Genomic DNA, 26833 nt, shown 5'->3' on the forward strand with positions numbered 1-26833 from the left:
GCTGAAATGTCTAGATACTTCATTTTATCCTTGTTTCAGAGTGAGCGCACTACAGACTGCCATACTGTGAATCTGTAGTTTCAACTGAGCCGCGGTGACTGAAGCTGAGCTTGAAACTTGAGTGCTCCCACATCGTAGTAAGACCACTCACTCTCTAGCACGAATCATGGGAATTGTATATTTAGTAAGACCCTAAAGCACTCTGAAGCATACATATCATGTATGATATTTTGTGTGTGTGTGTGTGTGTGTGTGTGTGTGTGTGTGTGTGTCGGCCCCCACGAGCATGTATGCCTTTAAATGGCGTGTGCTGATGCTGAGTAGGGGGCGGACCCGAGCGCGTGTGCGTGCGTGCGTTCGTTCGTGCGCGCACCCCTTGCCTGCAGCCGCTGCAAGTCTTATCAAGCCGACAGCGGCTTTTGTGCGTATGATGCACCGTACTCGACGCACCTGTGAGGGACGGTAAACCCAGCCCGGTACCGTCTAGTGCTCACCGCTCCGCACCAGCACCGACAGCAGCAGAAACACGGCTTCTTTTAGTGGAATCCTGGATTTTAAAAACTACGTGTCTCTGGGGAGTTTACAGCTTGATTTACCCTTTGGATACTATTGGTAGTCTGTTTAACTAAGGTCAGTAGCATTGTCTTAGGTTTTACTCCAACCTTTTCATGTTGCGTAAAAAAACAACCGAATTCAGTTTATTGGACAGAGGAGAAGAAGGAGCAGATTCTGTAGAAAAAAGGGGACAGAAAAGTCTTGAGTTTACACTCCTGACGCACAGGTATCACGGAACTTGCCACCTTTTCAGGACAGTTTCCAGTTTGTGCGTACCAGAGCTGTGAATGTGGCGAGCAGGAGAAGGTAAGCCTCCTTGAAGGAACAGCGACATTTGTGAGGATTTAAAACGGGAATTTCTGCCATGATGGCCTCGAAATTCCCTCGGTGGAATAGAGGCACCGGTATAGACCTGCACACGTCCTCTCCATTTCCCTGAAGCGGTGTTTATTATATGAGCGATCAATTTTAGTTTTATTATATTTTGCAAATATGGCCAACGCAGCATTTAAGCTATGCTTGTGTATCTAATATGAGGAGCACCAGCCCCGAATTAAGACAAACCATGGCCTGCAGGATTTCCTTCACCTCGTTTTTAGAATGATGAATTATAAATAACATGAACGCCGGTGTCCAGTGTCCACGCATTGTTCTCATCTGCAGGTTCATGTTAAAGTGTCAGAGAAATAGCCTACAACCCGATACGCCGCGCACATCCCTCTGCCCAGAGCAATACAGTCTTTATTATTTATATAGATACATATTCTGATGTAATTCGATCACTCAATATGACATGTAGTTTGAGACATGACCTTCTGTTAACGGAGATGGACAGCACACACCAGCCGGCTGCACACTTCCACACCATGCAATAACCCTCACATTCCTCCGTAATCCCTCTTCCTCTCTGTATCTGTATTCTAAATTCCAGGTGCTGGGTGCTATTTATGAACACATTTCCCACATTATTTGAACAGGTAGAGACGTTTCCTGCATTTCATAAAAGCTATGACATTTAGCAGATTGAGGTTTAAAAAAGGCATCATCATGCATTTAAAAATGGGCTCGAAATATCAAAGTACATTAACCAGTCCGTTTTGTATTTTAAAACGTAACATGAGAATGATTAGGTGCGGGGTAAAATAATTTTAGTGAAAGGATGATTATTATGACTTTGATTATTTCGGTTCCCTAGTGGATCAAATGGCGTCCGCAGGGACTGCAGGGAGGTTGGTTGAAATGCGACTGCTCTGCTCCCAATAAACTGCATTTCATGCTGCACATTCAGCTGACAACTTTTTTTCCCTTCATCAATCCACATTTGAAAAGCCACAGTTTGGGCCTGCTCTGTAGAGCATGGAGTTCAAATGCATTTACTGACAGGACATTTAATTAAAATATTTACATTATTATTGCCTTTTCCACTGTTTGTCATTGACACTGCGACGATGCTGGATGTCCTTTTTATACAGCAAATTTAGCAGTTTGATCGCAGGAAAATACCAGGCCTTATGCAGTGCGCCACAGAAATCCACCAGGTTACCTGCTGCAAAATAAGTCGTGAGGTGTGTAGGCCTCTTATCTTCTGTCTATCTATCTTTTAATACACACACTTTTTTCTTTCTTTATGATCAGCTGATGTAAACGGTTGCGAATTCAGAAGGCAAGAAGATGACAATTACATTTTTATTCATCGCTATAACACGGATTTCGATGTGTCGGTGCTGAAGACTTAATAGGATTAGATGATTCTGTGAATTTGTGCAGAGGGAATTCCTAATCAGGCTTTTTCCTAACCGGGCTTCAGAATGGGCGTGACCCAGCGAGAGAATGCGTCTCTTTTCCCTGCAAAGGGCCCAAAGGTGCTTCATCACCTGCTCCTAGACTAAACACAATAATTTCCAGTATCAAAACACCAATAACAGTTAATATATCATATGTTTCGGTAAAGAAGACAATTTGTCCTTTTGATTGGTCCAAACAAGTGTAATATTTTTACCCTCCTTTTCATTTACTTTATTTTATTTTATTTTATTTTATTAATTTATTTATTCATTGCTGCATTGCGTTTATAACATGATCAGGCCGTATTGAATATGACTGTAAATGTGTGATCATTATTGACACATTTTGAGCCACGAAATTCATGTTATTTTATATGCAAAAAACTTAAAATGTCCCCTCAGTGTAATGTCGTCTACACGCGTATTTTCTGTAAAATATTAACCCCCTTTCCAATTGGACGGTTTGATTTTCCATCTCGTTGTCTTTTTTCCCCTTATTTTTAAGGGTGGGGGTGTCGGGGGTAGGATGGAGGCTAATTTGGCTGTCCTGCTTTTTTTACTGGTTGGCAGCCGATTAACTGCGCTGACAAATCAACCGCAAAAAGCCAAGGGCTCTCAAGGTAACACCGATCCCTCTGGGCGGGGAGAGTAAAATATTACGCAGGATTTTGGAGAATGCTCTCTCTTAATTTGATAGTGTTTCTGTACGGTGTTGTTTTTTTTTTTCGTTTTACTTTTCGTGTCTTGTTGTGTGGCATTACTGGGCCATAAAATTCTCTATTCCGTACCCTACATAAATTATCTGCTGTGCCATTCTTTGGTACAGCAGATAAGTAAGGTATTAAAATAGAAATGAAATAGTAAGGAAATCGATTTTCTGTTTGTTGCAATTATTTCACATTTGTCCAGGCTTTAAAATGCACAGGCATGATATAGCCATCTCATCGCTTAATTTCTGCTGATGGACCAATTAGAGTATTTTCAACCACGAAGCGAGAAGATAAAAAAGTGATAGTAAATCATTTGAAAAACAATTTAGTCACAAAGAAAAGAAAGTCAACGCCTCAATGAGAAAGACAATGTGATGTTATATAAACTGCTGCTGGTGAGGGGAAAAGCGAGGTGGGTGTGTTTTTGGTGGAGTGTGTGTAGATGGAAGTGTGCGTGTCGCTGTGTGTATCCAGGTTTTGGTTGTTGGTTTGCATATGTATAAATGTGTATTTTGTGTTTGAGCAGTCATTTGTGCATTTGTGTACAGTCGTGTGGTATGTATGATTATCATTTTATGGAGTGTGCTTGTGTGTACTATATATGTGATGTTGTCTCATAGTGCAGGACTTGCTGTACAGACTGTGGTGAGGTGTCAACAGACATTGGAGTGTGTGTGCAGTATATGCAGGCTTTGATGGGGTGCTGGATGCTCTCTAACTGGGTGATGTAATGCCGTGAAGGGTGCTGCAGCAGAACCACGTTGCCCAGAGAAGGCGTGTCCTGCCTGCAGAGTAGATGGATAACAACATGATGCCCACGCTGCACCTGCCGACAAACAACGCCAAAATAACCCCCACCCACCCACAAACATACACCCTCCATTTCTTACTTTCATTTCACATTTGCCTGACATTTATTAGTCCTGTCTTTGATGTAAAATATGTAATCAGAGTAGCAGAGATTAGACACAGAAAACGGGTAAATGCAAAAAAGAGGGCAGATGTACAAAGAGTAATCATTCTTCAAACAAACCACTGACTAATTCCCTTATTTCATTCAGGGATTTAATTTAATCAGTTGATTGATTTAATTGAAAAATCTGTTTCTGCAGTGTTAGTGTCCCTCTGCTGACAAATACCGTCCTGTCTTTTAAAATCTAGTGCATGGGAGTTTAGTGAAGATGGTGACAAGGGAAGTGCCATCCTTACCTTGTCCCCCTGTGCAGTGTTCAAATTCAGTATGATTGTGAATATTTTCACATATTTTTCACAAGTGAATAATCACAAAACTGCTAATCAACTAAATTAAACTAAAAGAAAAAAAAAATCAGCTGAGGCACGAAATACTGATATTCATTTATATACATTGTTTTTTTCCTCTCTGAAGGAGACATGATGTGCATATTTGCAATTAAAGTTTATTGGAAATATATTTTGATTAACCTATTTTACATTTTGATCAATTTCCTTTTTTGCAACAGTGTCTAAATCAAACAGTGCTTACATGTATGTAAGGAAATGATTGAATTTGTTAATTTGTGATTTTGCGATGACTAACCATGTGGTATAGTTATTTTAGGGTTGGGCAATATGTACCATGATATGATATAAATTTGTGTGTATATATATGTATATATATACATATATGTACACACACATACATATGTGTCATGGATATAGCAGAATCTCTGACAGTATACAAATTTCTATGTAAAATTACAAATACCATGATTGAGAATGTTATTCATATCTTCCAACCAACCAAAATGTGGAAATGCTGTTCTATGTGCCTAGAAAGGTTTGTGGCTGACTTGAAGTGTGTTTGCAACATGATGAGGAGAGGAAGGGTTATGTCAGGGTTTTTTCATGAGACGCATGAGTGGGAGTGGATGAGGTGGAACATCCCTCCCTCAGTCTCTGTCACTCCCTCTCTCTGTGTTTCCACCCATCTTTCCTTCTGCTGTCTGTCCTCCTTCGCTCCACTGTCAGGTTGCATGTCGTGGTCAAATGATTTTGAATTGTACCACTGTTGCAACAAAGACAGGCAAAAGAAAATGGCACCTCTTTGAATCTACCGTGAGAAGGCCTAAAACTGAACGATATGAGCCAATCAAAAAAATTGCAGCTTGTCCTTTGAGATATCATTTGCAAGCTGTGGAGGACATTTTGTCATTGCATCTGGACGACGTGACTGTGTGTGTTTTTGTGTGACGAGTATGTGATCAGGGCACCTGCTGTAAAATTACTGGCAAGTGCCATCCATTTAAACACGGGGGGCCTACTTGTAGGCTGCTTTTATTTACATTTACGCACACACACACACACGCACACACACCCACCCTCCATCCCAGTTCGTGTGGTTGTTAATAGGATCCAGAGTGCCGCTGCCTTTTGTCAGTGTGTGTATGTGGACTCGTCCCTGTGGTGTTCGTCAAAAGAGCCTTTCACCGAGAACAATGATCCATGCCGTTTAGCCTTTTAACCCCTGACGCTCCCAACACTGCAACAAAAGACAAGCACACAAACACACACACACACACACACACACATAGTGGAAAACTGATGAAAAATGATGCTGGTGCATGTCTGCATTTGTAAACATGAGTATATTTATGCTCTTAAAGGCAAACTCGAACCAATTTTACACTTCAGTGTGTGTTTCCAGGTGTTGGGAGTACTGCTGCATAATGTGTGAAAAGTAGTATAAAGCCTTTCATGGCCCCAGAGGGGGCTGTGTGAAATCTGATGAATTGCCCTAAGTGATGTCACTTGTGAGTCCATCATCCAACAATGTTCTAGGAGTGCAATGCTAAATCGGTGGAGTACTCTTTTAAGTTTGAATGCAGCTTTGGACAAGTGCATGTGTGTATTGATGCCACAGTAGTGTGTCACCAATCCATCTTTTCTCTCTCCATCTTTCCATCCTTCATCTGTCCTCTCCCAGTGTCATCTAGCCTCAGTGTGGGTGCTGCTGTGCTGCTGGTTGCTTCAAGCTGCAACTTGAGGAAAATTATATGCTCATTAGCTGACACTGTGTGATAGTAGAAAATGTACACAATGTAAATGAGACATTGTAAAAGTACTGCTGCTATAGACAAATACAAAAAAGTCAAAAATGAAAATACAAGGAAAAAATAAACAGCTTCCCTTTGTGATTGTCAAAAATATTTAACTGTTAGCTCAGCTATAGCTTTAAGACAAGTTTTTAAAGGTCAATACTTTTGGACTGGGGCTGCAGAGAGCTGATATTTTGTGCTCCTATTCAGCACTTCTGACTATTTTGATGCTCAGAACAAAAAGAAAATCTGCACAATTATAGAATGTTAACTATATCAAAAGATATCAAAGAGAATATGAATCTCTTTAAAATACTAACTAATAGAATTGTATTGCAATTTATTAATGTTCTCAATGAGTGACAAAATACAAATTTTGTCTTGAAATGAATGACAAAGCCAGGTTTTAAATATTTGACAGGGTTATGGGGATGTAAAAAAGTGAAGCAGTAATAGTCAATCTTTAATTTCATGAAATGACACTAAATTGATCAAATATAACCAAACATTGCTCCAAAAAGACAATGAATCATGATACATAATACAATATATACATAGCTATGATGTCAGAGAAGGACAACATTGATTGGCTGATATCTCCTATTTAATAGAAGCTTGATAAGCGCGTCAGTATGTATAGGTCTAACCTCGAGGCACAAGAGAAAAGGATCTGCTGAGGTTTGATAACAGCGTGAATTAAAACAAAATAAATCTCTCATGGTGGAGGTAATATGTTATATGTTAATGTGGGCAGCTTGGAAATAATTCTCGGTATTCAACTGCTAAACACTGTGGATTAAATGAAAAACAAAGGTTTGTATTTCTTTTGTATATTTTTTTTAATTCTAGAATTAAGAATGAATGGATAATAGTAAGAGACATAATAGTAAGAGACATACTTTCCAAAATAAATTCAGGTTATGGTGACTTACTAGTGAATATGGAATTGCGATTAGGGCTAGTTGATATAACCAAAACATGATATTGCAATTATTTTACATATTTACCTTTATTACAATAAATTGATCATGAATTTAAAAAAAAGTTTGAAGAATATTATTGGCTGGACCACAACGCCCTTTAAACGTGAAAGTCTGTGACTGATTAACTGACTGTGTGATGAAGTTGCAACATTGCTTGGCAGAATACGGCCACTTCCTATCTGTTTCAAATTAAAAGCCCTCATTTCAAATTAAAAGTAGTGTTTCATACACAGTCCAGCCATATACTTGGTTTTGACTAAGTCTTGTTTTTAACAATAGTGTTAATTTCATTAATGAAAACTGTAACTTAATATGCTTATCAATGACTTTTTTTTCCATGACTAAGACAAGATGATGATAAGACAGCACTGCTATCATTGAACACTAACTGTGACTATATCAATATGCAATATTGTTAATGAAAAAAGATGAGACTAAAATGTAGTTTAAAAAATAAAAACTTTACCAAATCTTCTTTTTATTTTTGTTTATAAAAAAGAGGAGACAAAATATATATATTTTTTTATTTTTCTAAATGACAATGCAAATATCCTGTTCATTGAATGGCATGTGCAGCAGTTTCATGTCCTGTGCTGCGTGCACCATATCAGGACTACACCAGCACATTGAGCCCAGTGAGGAGTTTACATCAACTATTTTACAGAAAAGTAAGTTATTGTTAATAAGTGAGTGCAAGTGTCGATTATATGCTGTGTGTGTGTGACAGTGTGTGTGTTGGTGTTGCAAGCGTCAGTTATATTTGGGGGGATGCTGATGTGAAACTGTAGCAGGAAAAATTAAACTGTGGAAGCCCGCCAAACCCTGAATCACTACAATGTTTAATATAATCTGATGGCTAAAAAAGACTAAAATATCAACAGTTTTCATTGATTAAAACAATACTAAAATAGTTATGTTTTTCTTTGACTAAGATAAAACTAAAATGCCCAGACTTTTAATCAATTAAAACTTGACTGAAAAAAACAGGATGAGGTTGACTAAATATGATAAAAACTAACAATGACATTTGACACAGGACTAAGACTAAGACTATATAAAAAAAAACTGACAAAATGAACACTATTTAACAACCATCAGGATTCACTGACAGCTACAAATATGCAGTGTGGGTTGTGCTGTCTGAAAGATTTGTTTTAAAATAATGCATTATTATTAAATCACGAATTTTAGTGCTCAGGATGTTGCAGACATTTTGCTTTGAATGAATATTTAGAAAATCAGCGAAGGGATGATGAAGCATGTGACTGAATGATGATGGGGTGTTATAGTTTGTATTGGTGACAGCTGCCCAAAGCACCTGCACTGGGAAAGCTTTTATCTGGTTGAGTGGTGAGTCCTTATGTTGACATTGGTAAGGTACCATCTAAAATTTCTGGGAGGAATATTTGTTTGCCAAAATGTGATATTCATGTTTTAATATATTTCTTTTCATGTGTGAAAAATTCTAAACAACATGTGCCTATTATTTAATCTGTATATTTTTTTAATAGGAAATGGTGTTCCAAATGTGGTGTAAGACGTTCACATTCTTTTAGAAAAAAATTCATTTTTAGAACAACAATATATAATATTGTAAATACAAATATAACAATGGTTTATATATAACAGCACGGGCCTACCTCACACTTTAGATTCTATCTGATGACACTGAATGCTTGGTCATTGGGTATTATCATAAAATTGTCAATGGGGCAACTTTTATTGGCATATGCTGCCATGCCCCACTTATTAGTTAATTTTTCAGAATTTAATTTAATTAATTTAGAATTTATTTTTCCCGGTGTGCATACAAAAAGAGACAGATACTTAAGCTCAAAACAGCACAATAACCCGATTTGAAGATTTTTTTTCTGCAGTCCAAAACAACAGGCTGAAGCCGCAGCTTATAATGCCTACCCTTTTAACATGTTATAGTTTAATCTCGAAAGGTAACTTCAAACAACAAAAACAAAACAATCAAAACAAGATATAAAAAACAATTACAAACAAAACAAAACAAAACAATTAAAACAAAAAAAAAACAAAACAATCAAGACAAAACAACCAGAAGAAAACAAACAAAACAATAAAAATCCATAACAACTTACATATCCTGTATCCTGTCCTTCTATGCTACTCTTTCTTTATGATCTTCCATTTCATATTTATTTAATATGCTATTTTTAAACATTTGTTTAAACCTACTAAATGTTTTTCATGTTTTTAGTTCCTCACTACAGTTGTTCCATAAATTAACTCATCTGACTGTAATACAATGATATTTTACATTAGTCCTCACTAATTGTTTTTTGAACATCTCTCAAGTCATGTTGACTTTCTCTAATTTGAGTCAAATTTTGGGTAGTTTCAGGTACTAATTAATTTCTAACTTTGTAAATGATTTGAGCTGTTGTTTAACAACAGTTTTGGTAAAATCTTGTATGAGAGAGAAAGTTTTAAACTTTGCTTGTTGTTTTGATTGCTTATGTTCTGTAATGTTTTGGCAGAAAACACCATTAGCCCTACTTTTATACATTCACATTTTGACAATGTGTGTTTGTCAGTCAATGAGTTAGGAATATTCACTCTTGGAAAAAAGAGGTTCACAAAATGCTTCACTTCACCTCACATGTGTAGAAAACCAGCTTTGCTACTGAACTAAATTTCAGCATCTGCGACCTCAGTGATGAGATGGAGTATTAAATACTCTCTGTTGATGTTACTGGAGAGTTCTGTAGTCTCTCTAAAGCTGTTGCTCACAACATACACCGGTGTAAAACTGTCACTATGGCTGTCAGCTGTCTTAAAAGTTGTGGCCTGTCAGCAAAGAGAAATTACCATTTACAAACAGCCTCCTCATTTGCCTTTTTTCTGTACGGTGATATCCATGCTGAACCATTCTGTAAGCAACTGAGATTAAATCTTGCAAACAGTTTTCCATACAACTGTACTGCATGGGAAAAGGTGTTGTTTCCCTTGGTATGTTTGACGTGTGCTGGTTTGGACACAACACAGTAAGGTCTGCAGGTCTTCATCTGATGACTCACTCTGGCCTTACCTCTAAATACCTAAAAAGCCCAGCTACTGACATAGCTTTGGTTTTGAAAGGAGATTGTTTCAAGTTAGCCCTGGTTGGTACCAGGGCTACCAGCCCCCAGTTTTGGTGCCCACTGCGTTAATAGACTAGCTTCATTCAAATGAATGAAAGGGCTGTGTTTTTGAAGTGAAGAGCTAATGCTGATCTGAAAAGGCCTTACTTGCCTTGTTGTCATGGAACTATATCAGTCCTGCTATGAGATCTTTTCATAGCCCATCCTGTCGCTATTACATGCCCACATCCTGACAGTGTCATTGCTGTATGTCACTGAGTTAATGTCCGGCTCATTATTGGTGTTCAGCTTGATGTCATCCAGCTGATGGTATTTCAGTGCAAACCAGAGGGGACTTAAAGTGCTACACTGTAAGTCTTTATTAAACACTCCTCATGGATATCTTACTCTGTTTCATCCATAACCAGAACCATTGGTTGTTTATTCTGCTTTCCTGAAGTGAGTGTCCTGCACTTAGCAGCACTAGCAAGGCAGGCAGTCTGAATAGGGTTTGATCACCAGTCATCCATTTTGCAAGCAAAGCAACGTGAGGGGGTTGACTAAATCCAGTCAGTGCTATGCAAGACAACAATCAGATCCCATACACACTTTACATTGGATGGTAACTGAACTGTTTGATTGGCTGTAGAGCTGTGATGATGGGAAAATTTACCTGACATTTGGAATCACTAACCAAGTTGGTACATTGGGTAAAAACATTACCTGAGTAGTTTGGAGAACTGTCATCTGCACCTGTTATTATCCCTATTATAACATAAGTGAGCAACAAGATATATTACTACAGTCAGCATGTATTTACTTTTTTCATATTTGCTTGCATGTGAGAGTTGGATATAGAAACCATTATTTTTCCTGCATGAAATGCAGCTCATTTACATATCTGACCATGGCCATTGTCCATTTAATAAAAAATGCCACATATTTCGAAGGCTAAATATGATTCTTTTGGTAAGAGAAAAAATCAGAATCAGCAACAAAAGATTGGCATAGCTGCATGCATTGCAAAATGATTATATGTCACTTTTGAAAGGAGAAAATGATAAGTACCAAAACATAAATTGTCAAATCTGTTTTGGTGGCCCACTGTTTTACTGAATCATTTTCCACAAATGACACAATATTGCCTGTGTAACTGTGTCAAAATAATAGTTGTTGTCTTGCTTCCTAAAGAAAAATCCAAAACCTACACTGTACATTAAGTCTACATCAGTGTTTTTATGGTAGCTGTCAGTGCTGATCCAGCATGTTGTAGCATCTTAACTTTCTCTTTTGTAATAGCAGATTATTGGCCTCTCAGAATATATAGTATACTTCCAAAAGTAGGCAGTCAGCCTCCAGAATCAGCTGCCCTGTGATACTGTCACCACCAGCAGTCAATTCCTGGGTTGATGTATACCACTATGTGATATAATGAAATGGTATTCACTGAAAAATCTCCTATGTCATCCTTCTGACTTTCAAAATTATTTTATTTATGTTTCCAAAACTAAGTCAGATTATTGAAGATGTCTTAAAATCAAGCATCTTTTGCTTGATTGTAATGCAGCCTGCCCTATTCTGTCTTATTTCAAGGACCTGGCACTAATTTCTAGATGGTACATTTGCATTTTCTTTCAAAAGCTGAAACATAATACAGCAAATTCTGGCCATGTTATGTGCTGTACAGTTAATAATTCGAGCATTTCATCTCTTAAAATGGAGATTTTTTTTTTGCTTTGTATCAATATTTTTCTATATAAAGGCAGATTTGTATAAACAAAGCCTCTGGATATTGAATCAGTACCTAGTTGTGTTTCTTTGTGCCCCTCTCAGTATGCAGCAGGACTCAGCCGAAAGCTGACTCTCCAGGCTGGTCATCAGATAAAAGCATTCTGCCTGACTGACTGATAGTCATGCACTGCCATGAGAATAATGAGACTAATTTACCCAGCAGATGACCGATAATTCCCAACAACCTTTATGGAGGAGGGAAAAATGTAGCAATATCACAGACACTTTTAATTAACATTGGTGACTTCTACCAGTACAGCACACATTAGCTGTGAACAGTCCACAAAGATAGCATCAAAGTCTTTTCTTCTTTCTAAGAAACTGTATGCTCACAAAAGACTTTTTGTTCATTAAAACAAAATCCTACATACATGGGCCATTTGGAGGTGTTAGTAAGTTTACATTGTACATTGGTGGATATTTTATTGACTGAGTCCTCTGTTTTTTATGATCTTTTAGTAAGTAGTAGTCTTTTAATAAATAAATAAATGATTTGTTATTTCGCCACCAGAGTTTTATTATTGGCAGTCTACAGAGTTGCTGTAACCAGAAAAAAACAAACAAAAATGTATTTCCAAATTTGTTGATTTTGAATTTGTGCTCTGAATGAATGTGCACGGTGCAGTTAGTGGTGAAAGGAGTATTCAGGTCCTTTCCTTTAAGTACCAGTACAACAATATAAAATACTCCATTATGAGTTCAAGTCCTTGCTTTAATATCCTACAAACAAGTATTTTCAGCAAATGTACATATAATATCAAAATAAAACTATGAGTTCTACAAGAAAATGGGCAGTGTGAGTCATATATATATATATATATATATATATATATATATATATATATATATATATAAAACAGTACATTGTTAATACTGATTCATCAGCGCACATGTAGCATTTCACTGTTGTACTGTTGTAGTTTTAATTACTGTTTTAATTAATGTGTATTGATACAGTGCATTTTATAAGCTCAACATATTTATTTAGAATCTTATTCTGAAAAGTAACTGGAAAGTACAGTTGTAGAAATACTTGAGTACAAGTATGAGGTACTTTCCACCACTGGGTACAGTAAACTGCAAGTAGTCACAGCAACAGTCCTTATGCTTTAGGCTCTGTTAACCTAACCATGAGTTTTCCTGACTACAAACACACTTTGTAATGGATCAGACTTTTAACACAGCCTTCTATTTTTGCCTTTGTTAATTTGCCATATAAGCATGATGATGCTCTCAAGATATCCTCATCATTGTGTCATTCACCAACATTCCATTTTTTTTCATCAAGGGCTCTTCTTGTATATATACATTGTCATCAGCAACTATGACTGAATTTAGATGCAACAAAGCACCCTGTGATATGTGTTGTAGTAGTGCTGACGGACCTAGTGTAACCCCCTGCCTCTCTGTTTTTGACAGTGATGGAACTGAGGAGGCCAGCAGATCCCTTGACAGCTTCATTTCCTAGTGGACAACATGAAGGAGGAAATTCCACTTGCCCTGATAGCTAGAGGAGTCCAGCCCATCGGACCTTGCACCATGAGTCTTGATAGCATCTGTTCTGAAGTGTAAAAAAACAGACAGTTAAAACATCACCTTGTCCTCCTCTCTCCCTCTGTTGCTCCTCTCTTTAACCCTCAGGAGAAAAAACGACCACTGCCCTGCAGTTACTGGACAATTAACCAATGTGATCGGCCTTAAGACTGTTAACCACAACGACTGTTCTCCTGCAACTGCCCATGTCCCTTTAAAAACATATTTTTATAAGAAGTATTTATTTGAATATATCTCTGCACATATTGTGGATAAAACTGTGGATCCTAGATATCTAATATAAACATCTGAAAATTTGAACCAGAATTCCACTCAATACATCTTGTTGGATTAATATACATTTTGCAGCTATGGATCTTGTAAGTTTTTCTGTCAGGCTGCAGGTGTTCCTCAGCACATGTATGGGACTGGAATTTTTAGGCACACCAGGTCAGTGGGCACGCTACCTCCGCTGGGATGCCAGCACCCGTGGTGATCTCAGCTTGCAGCTCAAGACAGAGGCCCCAGAGGCGCTGCTGCTGTACTTTGATGATGGTGGTTACTGTGACTTTCTGCAGCTGTCAGTGGTGGAAGGCCGACTACAGCTGCGTTTCAGCATTGACTGTGCTGAGACCACAATTGTGTCTGAAAGACGGGTGGATGATGGCAGCTGGCATTTTGCCACGCTGAGCAGGTATAACCTGCGCACAGTGCTGGCACTGGACGGCCAGGCCAAAGCAGATGAAGTACAGCCTCAGCGTCAATTCATGAAAATAGTCAGCGATCTGTTTGTGGGTGGAGTGCCTCAGGACATCCGCAACGGTGCACTCACGCTTCCCACAGTGCGAAACATGCAGCCCTTCAGGGGCACAATTACAGACCTCAAATACGGCAACTCACAACCCCTGTTCCTGGGAAGCCTTAAGGTGCCCTTGGAGTCAGAAGGGTGGTGCACCGTGAACCCGTGTGAGAATGGTGGTACGTGCTCAGTGGTGGACGGAGAGCCGGTCTGTGACTGCTCGAAAACAGAATACAAGGGCCGCTTCTGCAATGAAGGTAACAAACATCTTTAAAGTCCCTGACACTGCTGTCATTCACCCTGACACACTGGCAGAACTCAATTGTGTAACAGACTTGATCAATTCAACTTTGAATGTAGATAATTTCTTTTTTGTATTCTAACCAAGTTTTATTTTTATTTATTGCTGTGAGGCCATTATGGCAAAATGGCATAGAAAAAGCATTTTGGATGTTTTTTTTTTTGTTTTGTTTTGTTTTTTTTGATATTACTGATTTAACATGTCCAGTGTGAATCCATTTGTCATGTCACCTTACAGGAATTATAATAATAATTAATGACCAGCATCATGACCTCGAAAGTTACAGTGTTTGCCACATATCTTGCCTTTTATTCCTCTACTTGAAGGATTGTTTCTGTGTGAGAGAGAGAGAAAGAGAGAGAGAGAGTGAGAGAGAGAGAGAGAGAGAGAGAGAGAGAGAGAGAGAGACTGAGCTGTAAAATCAGAAAGCTAATCTAAGTACTGTTAGCCAGTGAGGCACAGGTTAATGGCATCGGTCCTGCAGGCAGTGATAAGGACACCAACAGAGAGAATAGGGCCTCCTGAGCTCCTTTTCTTCACCCAATCACAAGATGGCAGGTATTTTATATCACATCCCTTTGAACAGAGAATTTTGCCAGAGCTTTGCTGTCAATCTCAACAGCTGGTTGCACCCAGACCAAAATTGATTTCTATTAAAAGAAAGGCCTTTACTCATTTGCCCCCATTTATTTCCTCCCTGTGGGCCAAATAAAAGGCACTTTCACTTGCTTTATGTAAAAACTTAGATTTCCTGTGATTTGATAAATCCTGCATGTAGAACATTCTGTGATAATGCCTGTTTTGTTGTGGTAATTGATGAACATGCACTCAGCACATGAAATGGATTCATATTTTTCTGTGCTCTAAACAAGAACTCTTATTATGCAATTATTCACAATCAATGCACATTTTTCAGGCTTTCCAAACTAGCAGCTTCCAGCAGGTAAGGAGTACACAATAATCTAACTCCTTATAAGACAATCAATACCACCTACACAAGAAAATGGCTGAACTCTTTTTCCATTTAATTAATTCAGATCAAAGGTAATTTGTTTTAAAATATTTGTTTGGCTATTTTTTCCTTCATCTTTGACTTTCAAGATCTCTTCTTAACCTGTTACAAATATGGAATTTACATCCCATTTGGGCTGATGCCAAATCCCCGGCACACAGACAAAAGGCCAGGGAATCTGGAATTTAAAGATTAGGTTTTTTTTGTTCTTTTTTTAAATCTATCTCCGCTGGTGTTTGAAATAAAGGAAAGGGTGGGGTAGGGTGGGGTAGGTATTGGGGCTTTTCCTCCTCTCCGTGTCTTGATGGCTGAACTGCTTGACTTTTGCTCAACTGATGGAATGGGTGGCATTTGACAAACAAGGTAATCTCTAGGAGAAGAAATGTTTGTGCGCCAGTTCCTCTCTTTTAGTTGTCTTCCAGTGCAGACACATAAGAACAACAGGAAGACTAGCAGGTGTGTAAAATATTAAACATAATCTGTGGGCTCAGTTGGTGCAGGCAAGCAGAGGACTGGCTGCAGCTGCTGACTAACACCCAGAGGAGGAGCCATGCTTCATCTGTACTGACCTCTCTGCTCTGAGTATCAGTCAAATACATGAGAGTTCTGTTATAGTCACAGCACTACATAGTCTGGCATCTGATTGCTTTTGTCCCTGTTAGCCTAGCCTCTCAGATCCACAAATGTGTAAGGCTTATTATGCATTAAAATAGGGTCATTGAAATCCCACAGTAGTGTTTAAAGAGGACATAACATGCACGTTTCTAGTCTATATTTATATTCTGGGGATCTACTGGAATATCTTTGTATGAGTTACAACGAGTTTATCTTATACTGGCCCCTCTTTCTGAAACAGACTGTTTTAGCTCCTGTCTCCCCCCCAATGAGCCCGTTATGTTCTGATCAGTTAGCTTCCGGAAACTACTCCTCAGCAGACTTCCACCGGCTCTGGAGGCTACTTAAAAAAACAGTAGTAATCAGATTTTGCTTCTTTTTCCCATTCTTTACTTATAAAATAAACTTCTCAGATACAGCTGTACATGTTCAAGTCTTGATTTGATCCATGCCTGTGGAACAACCTTAGCAACAAAGGCTATGAAATGGATAGCTGTTTGTGGGCATGTGCAAACAATCTGACGTCAGTTCCAAGGGTTAACATTGCAAACAAAGTGTTCAGAGTAGACTTGGCATTTCGACATACTGTACATTCACCTCAAGTTTTGGAACTTTGACTATGTTTAACATAGACATCTGACATAAAAACCGTATATAAATGACAGAAAATCACAAAAAGCACATGTCCCCTTGGGGTTTCCCCAAGGAAACTGCTTAGCAGAGCTGGTGAAAGTAGCTAATAAATACATGAGCTTTGTCATGTAACGCCACTTCTGGTTTTTCCTTACACTTATTAAGCCTAATATTATGTTTCATAGAAATTTACTTCAGTACCTGACACTTTAGTGGCAGGGCGCCTGCACTATAAAATGCTGCAGTGTGGGTCAAAGGGAAATTTTGAAGCGAGGACCACCAAAATCATTGGGAATCATCCTCTGGGGACCACAGCAAATATATAACGAAAACAAGCAAATTAATTAATAAAAAATATCAGTGTAAAAGTCAGAAAATATGGGTGATTTGGTGCATTTCATACAGTTTTACATGGGCCTCTATAGTACCATGAAGATTCTATTTACCGCCATGTTAACACTGTGTTACACAGAAGCTGTCTAAAATAATTATTTTCAGCACAGGATAGAGTTCTGTGCTACATTTAGGAGAATCTGAATATGGTGTTAGTACTGATATTCCAGCTCTTACGCCTATAGGTATCACTAGATATCCTCCCTCTCCTTTTCCTGACTCCCTAAAGCACAAATACACCATCTCACCACCCTCCAGCCCCTCAGCACTGTGATGCGTGACTCATTAAGGCATCGATGTGAGGGCACTGGTGACCCTTGTAGGCTGTTTTCCCCAGTGTTGATTTACAGCCTCCATGTTGGGATGTTTCCTGCGAGGCACTGATAGGTGAGAGGAAGCAGGGAGCTCAAGCAGCCCTTAGGGACTTTGGATTGTTGATTGTAAAGGGATAAATAATGTGCTTAATGAGGCTGGCTGAGGTCTGCTATTTGAATACATCAGGGAGAAAATATGACATTACTGAACCAGGTTTGGAGAAAAACAAACCTATGACTATGTTTTCTATAGGATACATATTGTCAAACTGATGGGTTCTGAGATACAGAGAATCAAATGTCACATATGTTTATGTATTTTATTCAAATATTTAACAAGCATTTACAACACAAACTTGGGAAATATTCCCAGACTATGAAAGATGTGGAGAAAGAAAGAAAAAAATGTATGTTGTCAATGCTCTCAGTCTATAAAGATAGACTGGATGACACAGTGTCCACTATCATTCTGTTACCTAGTGCACCATATTAACTTGGCACTATTTTATTTGAACCTGTAAAAATGTATGCACTATATACCTTAAATTCTCAAATTATTAAGTGTTGGAATAATGAGCAAGAAAAAACCAGTGAAGGTCAGATGCTAATAGAGAAAGCACTGTGCAGTAAAATGAGAGTATACTGTAGACACTGTGTAGGGCTGGATTCACCTATACAGCACTAATTCCATCAGTACAACAACAGAGTCATATTGTCTCACCACTCTGCTGTTCTAACTTTCTCTTTTGAGCACAAGTGCCATTTAATTCACAAAAATAGCTTCACAATGGAAGGTATTGGAAATGTGAGAATGAAAACAGTGTTTCTGTTGAAAGAGAAGAGAAAGAGTGAGTAGCAGAGTGGTGAGTATGACAAAACGTACAAATGGAATTAGTGCTGTGTGAATTTGCATCATATTAATTCATTAAGACAACATGCGGATGAAATGTGGAGTTTGCATTAACAGCAAATTAAAATAGGAGCAGATCAGAAAACAGAGGCTTCTTACTGAAATATAATTAAATATTTAAAAATATAGGCTTGTTTCTTATATAAGCCAATTTCAAATAAAGGCCTAGTTTTCTCTGCAGTTGAAGTAAATAAATGTGCCAGATACTATTTTAGCATTTGCTCAGTTGACCTGTCCCTCAAAACTCACAGGCCATCTTCTCATATCTCAGTACCTCATATACATTCTCCACAAAATCATATAGTGGAAATTCTATTGATATTGATATCTGATAAAAACCAGTGCAAACCAGAGGCAGTTGGGGTGGCCCAGGGGTGGCCAAGGCATGTCTAGAGGTGGCCAGAATGTGTTGTTAATGTGTACACACAGTGGGTGGAATTTTTTATAAGCAATAATATAATATTATTATATATGATAACAATAATAATAGGTTAAAAAATAAATTAATAGGCTACATGCATACAAATAACTGTTGATGGTCAGTCTCCTGTTTTGCAGAACCCTTATAGTCAAGTTGGCTAATATTAACAATGACAAATAAAAAGCACCTTTTTCTGAGCTCATTTGGCAATTTAGTAGACAAATGCTCTAAGCAAACCACCAAACAAAATATATTACGCAAACCCTGGAGTCTGTCTTCCTGTTAATTATCTCAAAGTGACTAATCTAAATTATACACTATACCATATATTATAACATATACTAATATAATAAGACAATTAGCCTGGATGTTTTTGGATAATGAATAAAAAACAGGCTCTGGCCATGTTTAAGGCCATTAAAGTCATAGACTTTGTTCTGCTGAACAAACTCAAGGTACTCCAGGTACCATGGCAATCCCTGCCATTTAATACTTTATTATTGAATTACTTCATTATTGTGGGCACCCCCTTGTTTTTACTTATTGCCTTGTTGCAGACAGACCCCTATTATTTATACACCAATAACACAGAGACAGCACAGTGTGTAAATGTGTAGGGAGGAACTTCAAAGGCGATTCTTGCTTCGCACCCCTACATTTATTGTTTATTTTTCTATTTTTTCTATTTACCTAATTTTGTGGAAAGGAGAACAACAGGTTATGGAGAGTCCCTTGAAGGCACTTCGCTTTTGTCAGTAACTCAGCTTTATCTCTGGCGAACACCCCCCAACTCCAGGGGGATGTCCGAATTAGGAAATGTGTGTCATGTAGCAGGTGGATGTTACTCCCCTCATTGAGACCTGCTGATAGACATAACAGCGGAGCAGAGGACAGAGACTGAGATAGTGTTGTAACCAACCTGCGTGCTGGTATTTGACATGTTTTTTTTTCTTCCCAGAAAAATATTTTTTTTAAATATTTGTATGAAACAAATATTTGTAAAACTCCACTATTTGTGCTTTGCTGAATAACATATTTGTATTTGGGCACACCCCTACTTCAAAGTCAGGTGTGAACATTTCCTGTCAGCTTGTATCATATTTGTAAAACCATTCAAGAAAACAGTTAAGCAGTTTACCTGTGTTTCATAATAAGTCAGTTCTTCTAATAACATAACAAACATTAACCTTCATATTAACATTTCATGATGTTTAAGCATACAACCTTCAATGATTCAACTTACTCAGACTATTTACACGTCTCAAACCATGTACACTGAAATAAAAGTTTAACACAATAGTGGAAGGAAATAAAGTTAGGCGACTCTTATGTGATTATATTACTTTCAGAAATATATTTAAATACAAGTTCAACATAACCCTTACTTCAAGCATTCAATGTAACTACTGTTTAAAGAAAACTTTAAACTGAAATCCTTCAAACATATATTTATTTCCTATTACTTCAGAAAAACTACTTATCTAATTAAACTACAAAAATATTATTGTCGATGAGGTTAATAGATCAAAAGTTAAACAATTAGGTGTTTTAAAATACAAATACATAGTTCCCAAACATTCATCAAATCTTAACATAAGGAAATGTAACTGTTGTCAATAGAGGGCAGTATTGTTACATGTAGTATAAAGTTTAATATCTCTTTGGTAGATAGTCACACAACTATGAAAGTTATACCATTCTTCTTGTATTTCAGCCTGGTCGCCAGAATAAAAGTTGGCACTGTACGTTTCTGCAAACCACAGAAACGTTGAATATCTACGTTTCAACATGTGAAATATGTAGCATATTAACATTTCAACAAAATGTATCATATCAACATTTCTACAAAACGTAACATATTAACATTTCAACAAAACGTATCATATCAAAATGTCAACAAAATATATCATCCCAGCATTTCTACAAAACGTATCATATGAAAATGTCAACAATACGTATCATCTCAACATTTCTAAAGTGACGTAGTTCACATGTGATCTATATGAGTAGATCTTTCCTGTATAGGAGGAGGAGGGGCAGGTGGATGGTTAGCAAGTTTCTTGGCAGCAAGTTGGAAATCAGCAGAGAATACGGTTCGAGACCACCTTGAAACTGAAACCAATGTCTGCTTCCCGTTTCAACCAACAAGAGCAGGTGTTTTTAGCGAGACGTCAGGACATTTGCAACTGTTTTTCTGGTAAGAAAACTGGCTTTTTTTTAGTGAGACATCGGCTGTTTTTTATTTTATTTTTTATTTTTATTTTAACCCAAACCATGATCTTTCCCTAACCCTAACCAAGTGGTCTTTGTGCCTAAACCTAACCAGACCATAACCACAGCGTTGTCACACCATTAAACATCATTATTCAATGGGTAGAAATGTTAATATGCTATGTTTGTAGAAATGTTGATATGATACATAATTCACGTGTTGAAACGTATATATTCAACGTTTCTGTGGTTTGCAGAAACGTTCAATGCCAACGTTTTCTTCTGGCGACTGGGTTGTGTATTTACATGACAGATAACATGATATAACTTGCATAATGATTAGACATTTCATTTACATGAATTTCAAGTTTGGCTCAGATTTGCAGGGATGCTTCACAAAAGTCCTTAGGAATCTGGGTTAAAGTTTAAAGATTTGATGAGATAAGAGAGTCTGTGTTCCATCTAAGGTGGGAGCTGTTTTTCTCTGGTCTCTAGGTAACATGTTGAACAACAGGACACAAATATATTGTTTTACTTAAAAGCAAGAGTTTTTTGCCTTTGTTTAATTGATGGCATTAATGAAGTTCAAAGAAAGCAGAAACACAAATGACCAGCAGGAGCAAAATCACAATAATGATCAAGGGTCATAACACCGTCATTCTCCCTGTTGCTTCAGACAGGGAGAAAAGCAGTTTCAGAATATGAATTTAAGTGTTAAATCTGGATTTTATCTGGATATATGGAACTTGAAATGACAAGTGTAAATTGAGTCTGAGTGCACAGCATTCATGAATCTGTGTCACACATTTTTTTGTGTGTAGGATAACCCAACGCAAAGAAAAAAAATATTGTTAGAATGATAGTATACAGTATATCAATAAACAGTGTGGAAGAGGAATTTTCTTAAAAAATGTACATAAAAATATATACATAAAAGCCATCACTAACCACATGGACTAAAGCCACTATTAACTTGGTACTTCATTTTCACAGCAGCGCTGTCTGTTGTGCAGGAACTAGGAAACACAACCACTTTTAATCTGCAGCCCCCTCTCTAACAAATCTCAGCACTGCACTGCCATCACACAGCTGACAATTTACCAGTTGCATGCTGCTGACACCCTAATGTGAGCAGATGGCATCAGCGGCCCTCTCTAGCTGTTTCTCCAGCCGCCCGTATGTTCACATAAACATGAAACATGGCTGTTAGGGAAATTGGTCAGTGAGAAGATTATGACTATTACAATGATGATGATGAAAACAATAATAATCAAATGACTCAGTAATGACTTCATCCTTTGGGAATGGTGTGTGTGTTAAACTTCCAAATACCGGTTTACCCTCCATGTACTGTATGTGCAGAAAACAATCAATTAAGCCAGCAGTGATAAAAGAAAGCAAAATCTGAAATACCTCATTAATCACTAGATTCTCCCACTTTATCCAATAAATCGTGAATCATCCCTAGTAGTAATCTACTTTGAGCTCCAACCCCCGCTATGCTTACCTCACCTTTTGGGTATTGAATTAAACAAGACAGTCGTACTCTTACCTAGATTATGTGTCCACTGGTGAAGAAATACATTTGTCAAAACACTGGTGTGTCTCTTCAGAGAATCATGATCAGTTTTTTAGGATTTTTTGGAGGAATTTCTGAGGAGAGCTGCAGGATATAGATTTGTTACATTCATAACACAAAAAATGTTTCAGAGCTCCCTGATGATACAGTAATTGTTGAGTTAAATGCTGGCAATCCTGCCACTGGGAATTGTACCTCTGAGTGGTTTGTTGACTAGTATCTTATTAAATATGTATGTGTGGGTGCATGCCTCTGATTTCTCTCTCTCTCTCTCTCTCTCTCTCTCTATCTCTCACACACACCACACACGCACACACACACACACACACACACACACACACACACACACACACACACACACACACACACACACTAAAGCCTGCCTGATAACAGAAACAGAGGCACAATACAGGGGAAGTAAATTTCCAAAGGAAGTAGGTCAAGACAGAGAACAAAATAATGATAGAGCAGTGCAGGAGGGAGGGCAAGTGAATACAGTTGATCATCAGGACAGAGAGAGGGCTGGGGCAGACTGAGATTTGAATGATGGACTAGTCAGAAAATCATCTGTTGTCTATTGTCTCCCTGTTGTTACTTCTTTCTTTTTACTCTGGTTGGAAGTACCCATTTTTTAAGGAAATTAACCCAGTCATTCCATTTAGACTGAATATGTCCTCAATAGAAGAATAATAGCATTGGTCATTTGGTCAAACACTTAAAGGATTTGGCTTGTGATTAGTTTTCTTATTGTCAACAAAAGTATTGTGTGTGTATCCAAAGTCTGATAAATCATATTCCTTTGTGCTGTAGACCTCTGTTGTTGTCCTAAAACGATTAAAAGCACCTCTTGACTATGTACCACATTATAAATTTCTCAAAGAAATTCAGTACAAAGTCAGGAGGTTGTGATATGTAGTACAACAAGCTAGTGAAGCTCTGTAAATAGATCCGCGAACCCCTGTACAAGGAACTTCTATCCTGAGAGATATGATCTCATTGCCATTTTTACTCAAGCCGTTTCCAAACAAACGACCGAAATCACACTCTTCAGGAACTAAGGAACATGTCACCCCATGCAGCGATGTGGCTCATTGATGTGTTTTTAATAGTTTTTGGACAACAATGGAGGTCTACAGCACAGAGGAATAAGATATATCAGGCTTTGGATACACACAGTACTTGTTAGTAGGGGTGTGCCCAAATACATATATGTTATTCGGCAAAGAAAAATAGTGTTTTTTACAGATATTTGTTTCATACAAATATTTTAAAAATGATTTGTTTTCAGGAAGAAAAAAAAAACATGTCAAATACCAGCATGCAGGTCGGTTACAACGCTATCTCAGTCTCTGTCCCCTGCTTCACTGTTATGTCTATCAGCAGGTCTTAACGAGGGGAATCGCTTCCACCTGCTGCATGATGCACATTTCCTAATTTGGACATCATTTAGGGGTGTTCCACACAGATAAACTCTCCATAACCTGTTGTTCTCGCTCTCCTTTCTACAAAGTTAGCTTGTAAAAAATAGGCAATAAATGAAAGGGCAAAGCAATAATTGCCTTTGAAGTTCTTCCCTACACGTTACATGGTGTGCTGTCTCTGTGTTCTGGGTATATAAATAGGTAGAGGTTTGTCTGCAATGAGGTGATGAGTAAAGTTTTAGCTCAGTAGTCGCAGTCGTCTATGATCTGGGAGACTCTAGTTCGAGACCCAGGGTGGGAACCTCCTTCTTAAGGTAGTTTATTGATGATACTTAATGTAACACATGAATTTTCTAATATTAAAAGCATAATAAAAACAAAAACAGCCTTTTTGAGCCTCTTTCCATCTTTATTCGAATACAAATACAAATACAAATAATTTTGCTGCCTCAACAAATACAGATACAAATACAAATACTGGGCTCTCTGCACATCCCTACTTGTTAGTAGATCAGTTCATTGTTGGTTTTGCTCTGCACATGACATTTGTTGATATTACGAAAAATATAGCCGCAAGTGGCAATGAGTCCAAGCACAGGAAACAGTCTTCAACTTATATAATATGACCTTCAGACGAATTTAAAAACATGCAGCATGGTTGGCAGGTTAGAATTGTACACCCTGCGACTCAAACTGGGGACCTTTGTCTTTCCAGAGAAGGTGACTTACTGCCTGCACCACTGGGGGGACATGGTTTCTACACACCTTCTTACACATGTGCAAGACTGGGGCATTTTAAAAGCTTAAAACAGTCAAAATGTTGGTGATAAAATTCTGAAAAAGTCACACATCATCTTGCTTTTCTCAAGTGTATTGTCAAATATTTTGGTGAAATTTGTTTAAAAAAAATAGATGAAATAGAAAATGTTGTGCACACAGTACAAATTACAGCAAGATAGTGAATATCACTATGGACTCACTATTTGACCAATCTGAACACCATTTGAAACACTTGATAGCAACCATCTAGAGAATGTGTGTTTCAATTTTGGTAGCATATGAATGAAGACTTGTGGAGATACAGATGTTAATTGATTTTGCATATCTTGAAAAATATAGAGTGACAGACTTCTGAATTGACCATAGGTTGCAGTAAGGCAAACTTTTATCACGCATCAGTGGATGTGCCGAAAAAAATTCAGCTCTCTAGGACCTACAATGAAATCTAAGTGTTTTGACTGCAATATTAAAACACTCTCCTTTTCGCTAATCATGACCTAACTTTATACAATGAAAAATTTTCACTCAATTCCTGCAGCTAATTATGAGATATAAACTTTTGCCACATTTGCCACATTTGTGGCATTACCATAGTGGCAAAATATCCCAGGACTGTGAATTGAAGCTATCATCCAAACAATTGCACAAAGTTTGGTTACAACAGCTTGAGCCAATTTTGATTCATGTTTTTATGTAAAATTGAACTTTAAAACACAAGTTTAAAAATGTATAATTTTGAAATTGTATGGAATATCAAAAATCTGATATAGTACTTTCTTCTGGCTTGGTCCAGATATGCTATATGCCAAATTTGATGCTGATTGCTCAAAATTTGCAGGAGGTGTAGCGAAAAAACAATTTTGGAAAAAATTCACAATGGCAGAAAATCTATCAATCCACGAATGGGCGGGGCTTATATGGACCCACAGAATTTTGTTTTTGAGACTTAAAGTTCAAAAGTTATAGGCCAAAACATAAAGTCAGTTGCTTTAGCATCACCATCTGCCCAATCAGTATGATTGCTTTTGTCTGAGTAGTGGGTGAGATTTCCAACCTATTTGTCAAGTTTGGGAACTGTAGCTGTTATGGTTTCTGAGATCCAGATACTTTAAGGACACAAGAAGAAGAAGAATCCTAACAAAAATAAGATAGGGTTCCAGCAGCTTTGCTGCTTGGACCCCTAATTACCAGCCTGATCCTTTGAACCCACCTATGTCTACATTTTCCTGACAAGCTATTTCTTGTGGCAACTGAATGTCTCTCAGGACAAAAAGCAGTAGTATAGTAGCATTGCCTAGTGCTATAAAACTGAGGGAACAGGCCAAGGTGGATTGCTGGTGTATAAAGCTTTGACACTGGAGGCAACATCCCATCTCCTACCAGCAGTCAATATGGTTAGTTGAGCCATGACCACCATATTTCCCTAAACATAACAATATAGTTTTAGTTGCTGAAACTCAACCAGACCTTAACAACAGTGGTGGCAGCAGCCCAGTATCCTAGTAATTACAAATATTTAGGACAATTCTGCACCTCAAGATTTATATCCAATTCCAACATTCAGTGCCAGTGCAGGAAGTAGTGTGCCCTTTATGTATGAGACAGGGTAGCATATCCAACTTTCATGCAATAGAATAGAGTTCTAGTCCCATCACAGACCTGCAAAGGACGCTCCTCTTTTAATTAACTATAACCAGAATGTTGCCTGAACCTTGATCAGTGTAGCTGTCATGCACAGATGTTGTAAAAAGCGAGAATTTTAAAAAATGACTATAATCCAGGGTTTTGAAGAATTGTAGCACATATCCTGGGCGCTTGGCTAGGCTTTGCATGAGCAGTGATAAAGAACCCCAGTCCTTGCAGAGTCATCTAATGGACATGCCTGTCCATTTTCCTTCATTTACCTGGCTAATACTGCCACCTTGCAGTACACAATGATATCC

The 26833-nt window shown here is 37.8% G+C and overlaps 1 protein-coding gene across 1 annotated transcript in view; it reads left to right on the forward strand.

The window, feature by feature from the left end:
- Positions 1 to 261: 261 nt before the first annotated feature.
- The window catches only part of LOC137199740 (neurexin-3a-like), a 198736-nt gene continuing 172164 nt past the window's right edge, over positions 262 to 26833 (forward strand). Inside the window, exons 1-2 of the mRNA XM_067614245.1 lie at positions 262 to 861; positions 13388 to 14557. Of these exons, the coding sequence (XP_067470346.1) occupies positions 13873 to 14557 (685 nt within the window). The 5' untranslated portion in view covers positions 262 to 861; positions 13388 to 13872. The remainder of the gene's footprint in view (positions 862 to 13387; positions 14558 to 26833) is intronic.

Source organism: Thunnus thynnus, chromosome 16 (assembly GCF_963924715.1).
Source record: "Thunnus thynnus chromosome 16, fThuThy2.1, whole genome shotgun sequence".
Lineage (NCBI taxonomy): Eukaryota > Metazoa > Chordata > Actinopteri > Scombriformes > Scombridae > Thunnus > Thunnus thynnus.